The sequence below is a fragment of the Rhagoletis zephyria genome, unplaced genomic scaffold, assembly GCF_001687245.7.
Source record: "Rhagoletis zephyria isolate East Lansing unplaced genomic scaffold, Rhagoletis_zephyria_1.1 Rzeph_scaffold_40385, whole genome shotgun sequence".
Taxonomy (NCBI): Eukaryota; Metazoa; Arthropoda; class Insecta; order Diptera; family Tephritidae; genus Rhagoletis; species Rhagoletis zephyria.
The window spans coordinates 1-2812 of record NW_016197440.1 but is presented as its reverse complement, the minus strand read 5'-3'; the positions used below and the strand labels follow the sequence as shown (position 1 = coordinate 2812).

Genomic DNA, 2812 nt, shown 5'->3' with positions numbered 1-2812 from the left:
AAAAAAAAAACTAAAATGTCGTGTCCCTATTTATTTTTCCAGCCTATAGTATGTACATGCGGGTATTTGAATTTGATCTCAATAACAAAGCCTTTTATTTTCATATACATTGATTTGTCATATTTTTGTAATATATATTTGTATCCTTTAGCTTTTAACCATTTGAACCGAACCGAACCGAACCGCGGTTCAGGAATACTCATGAACCGGTTTTTGAACCGACAAAAGCCTTTTCTAAATAGTTCGAACTACTGAACCGAGCCGCACTGTTTGGAGTGGTTTGCAGCCCTGGTTTAAAGGGTAGATAACTTTTAAAACCTACTTGAGAAAACGGCCCTTAAACTGTTATTTTTATATGAAAAAAAGAGAAATTTTAATGAAAAAAATTTAGTCAAATATTAATTGTTAGTTCTTAAAAAAATATAAAAAAATATTAACGAAAAAATATAAGTCCAATATTAACTGTTATTTCTTAACGAAAAAATTAAATCTAAAAGCTAGCTTTAACTGTTCTTTTTAGCCGAAAAAATAAAAGCCAAATTTTAACTCTTAATGTTTGATCGAAAATATCGAAAAGTTAAAAGTCAAATTTAAACTGTTATTTTTTAACGAAAACAACAATTTATAGTGGAAAAATTTTAGCCTTATAAAACCGTTATTATTTAACGAAAAATTTACAACCAAAAGCTGGCTTTTATTTTATATTTTCGGAAAAATTAATGTCAAACTTTAACTGTAAGTGTAGCCGAAAAAGTAAAAGCCAAATTTTAACTCTTAATGTTTGGTCGAAAATATCGATATAAAACAAGCATTACTTATCGATTTTTTTTTTTTTTTGGAAATGAGGATACAATTTATGGTAACTAAAATAAAGTTATTTCAAGAAATATTAGCAAAACTTTAGACTAACGGATTTTCATCGATAAAAAAATAATAACATTTGCCATGAAATTCGACTTGCATACTTAGTACCTTTCCGGATAGGGTAACTTGCATATTTTGCTTCAAAAGCTATGCAAATAGTGAGTAATTTAGTCAAAAATATGTTAAAATTATTTATCTACGCCTAAATTTATGTTAGTCCAATACCCTGTATATTCAGTTAAATGCTGTAAGCGTCTCTGTCTGCCACTAATTAAATTTAATTATGCAATATTCATCATAATTATGTCATAACTCTGTGGCTTTCTTCACCAACAGGCGATATCCGACGTTCAAAGGAGACACGCATAGATCAAAAGTCACGCCCCGATCAACCGCCAAACTATTCAAAACATTTTGGCGCAACACAGCAACGCAACACTTTCCACAATAATTATGCGAATTCAAATGCCAACGATAATGAATATCAAAATCAGCCAGCACAGGCAAAGAAGATTGAAACGACACCAGCGCGCCGACCCATTGTTAATTATTATACACCAACTTCATCTACAACAACAACAACAACGTCCACAACCACGGAACGCTATTTTGATGAGTCAAAACGTAAGTTGTGCAAAATCTAATTAATAGGCGCTATATCTTTGCNGCATAGATCAAAAGTCACGCCCCGATCAACCGCCAAACTATTCAAAACATTTTGGCGCAACACAGCAACGCAACACTTTCCACAATAATTATGCGAATTCAAATGCCAACGATAATGAATATCAAAATCAGCCAGCACAGGCAAAGAAGATTGAAACGACACCAGCGCGCCGACCCATTGTTAATTATTATACACCAACTTCATCTACAACAACAACAACAACGTCCACAACCACGGAACGCTATTTTGATGAGTCAAAACGTAAGTTGTGCAAAATCTAATTAATAGGCGCTATATCTTTGCGCGCACATATTTTCTTATGGTACCTAAATCTAATTGATACTTCTATTCATTTGCAGAAGAGTACGACGACATCTTCAAAGGTTCCCATAGTTCGCATTTCTTTGCGAATCGCAATGGTGGGCGTGAGGATGATTTCATTGATCATCCAGTGAAGACGAAATTCAACGATTTCATTGACTACAACAAGAAGACCACAGCTGAAATATCCACTACCGGCAAAACACGCGCGCAACCAACACGCCCGAAGCGTATTCAGCAACTTAGCACAACAACTAGCAGCACAACAACATCAACATCTGCCGCCACCAACGCACCCAAAACTACAAAGAAGGTCACACTGCAGACCTATTACAACATCAGTTCCTATGATGTTACGCAACAAAAGCCCAACACCTCTCCATCGCCAGCCGCAGCCGCAGCCGCAATATCTACATCAACAGCGACCTCTACTGTGCGCCCTACTTACAATATCCCCAACCGTTTCAGCTTCAGCTCGATCGACTACCAAACTCAAGAGAAAATTGAGCCTACTACGTACAATCCATCCAGCAGCATTTATCGTATTAAGAGCACGACACCAAAGTACACCGAGCTGAATCGCGATAATGGCGGAAGCGCGAGAGGGCGAAGCCCGAGTCCAAATACATACCTGCCTAATGAGTCGACGAAGAGCCAGAATAAACCCACTGCCACAGCGCGTAAGTCGCAAAAATTGGAACGCACACAACAAAAGTTAGCTGCACGCAACGCCTCTTCCGCCGCCATTGTGAATGAATTCGACGACTTTCCGAAGATAAAACTGCAGCAGCCGCAGCCGTTCCAACCTACTCTAACCCTGCAGCCGTCACAGGCAACACAACCGTCACACCGTCCAACATCAGTTGGTCAGTACCAAGAGCCACAGTTTTACCGCTCACGCGGCTCAACGGCCGAAAAGTCGCTACGACATGGTAATCAAGAGCCAGCGCCTTTTAGCGG

At 38.1% G+C, this 2812-nt stretch overlaps 1 protein-coding gene across 1 annotated transcript; it reads left to right on the top strand.

Annotated features, from left to right (window-relative positions):
- Nucleotides 1–1200: 1200 nt before the first annotated feature.
- Nucleotides 1201–2808, top strand: LOC108354910 (salivary glue protein Sgs-3-like; the record flags this gene model as incomplete). The annotated part of the gene is made up of 3 exons (XM_017606085.1): nucleotides 1201–1233; nucleotides 1538–1792; nucleotides 1891–2808. Coding segments are annotated over 3 exons (1206 nt in total), but the record flags the coding sequence as incomplete, so codon positions are not given.
- Nucleotides 2809–2812: the final 4 nt, after the last annotated feature.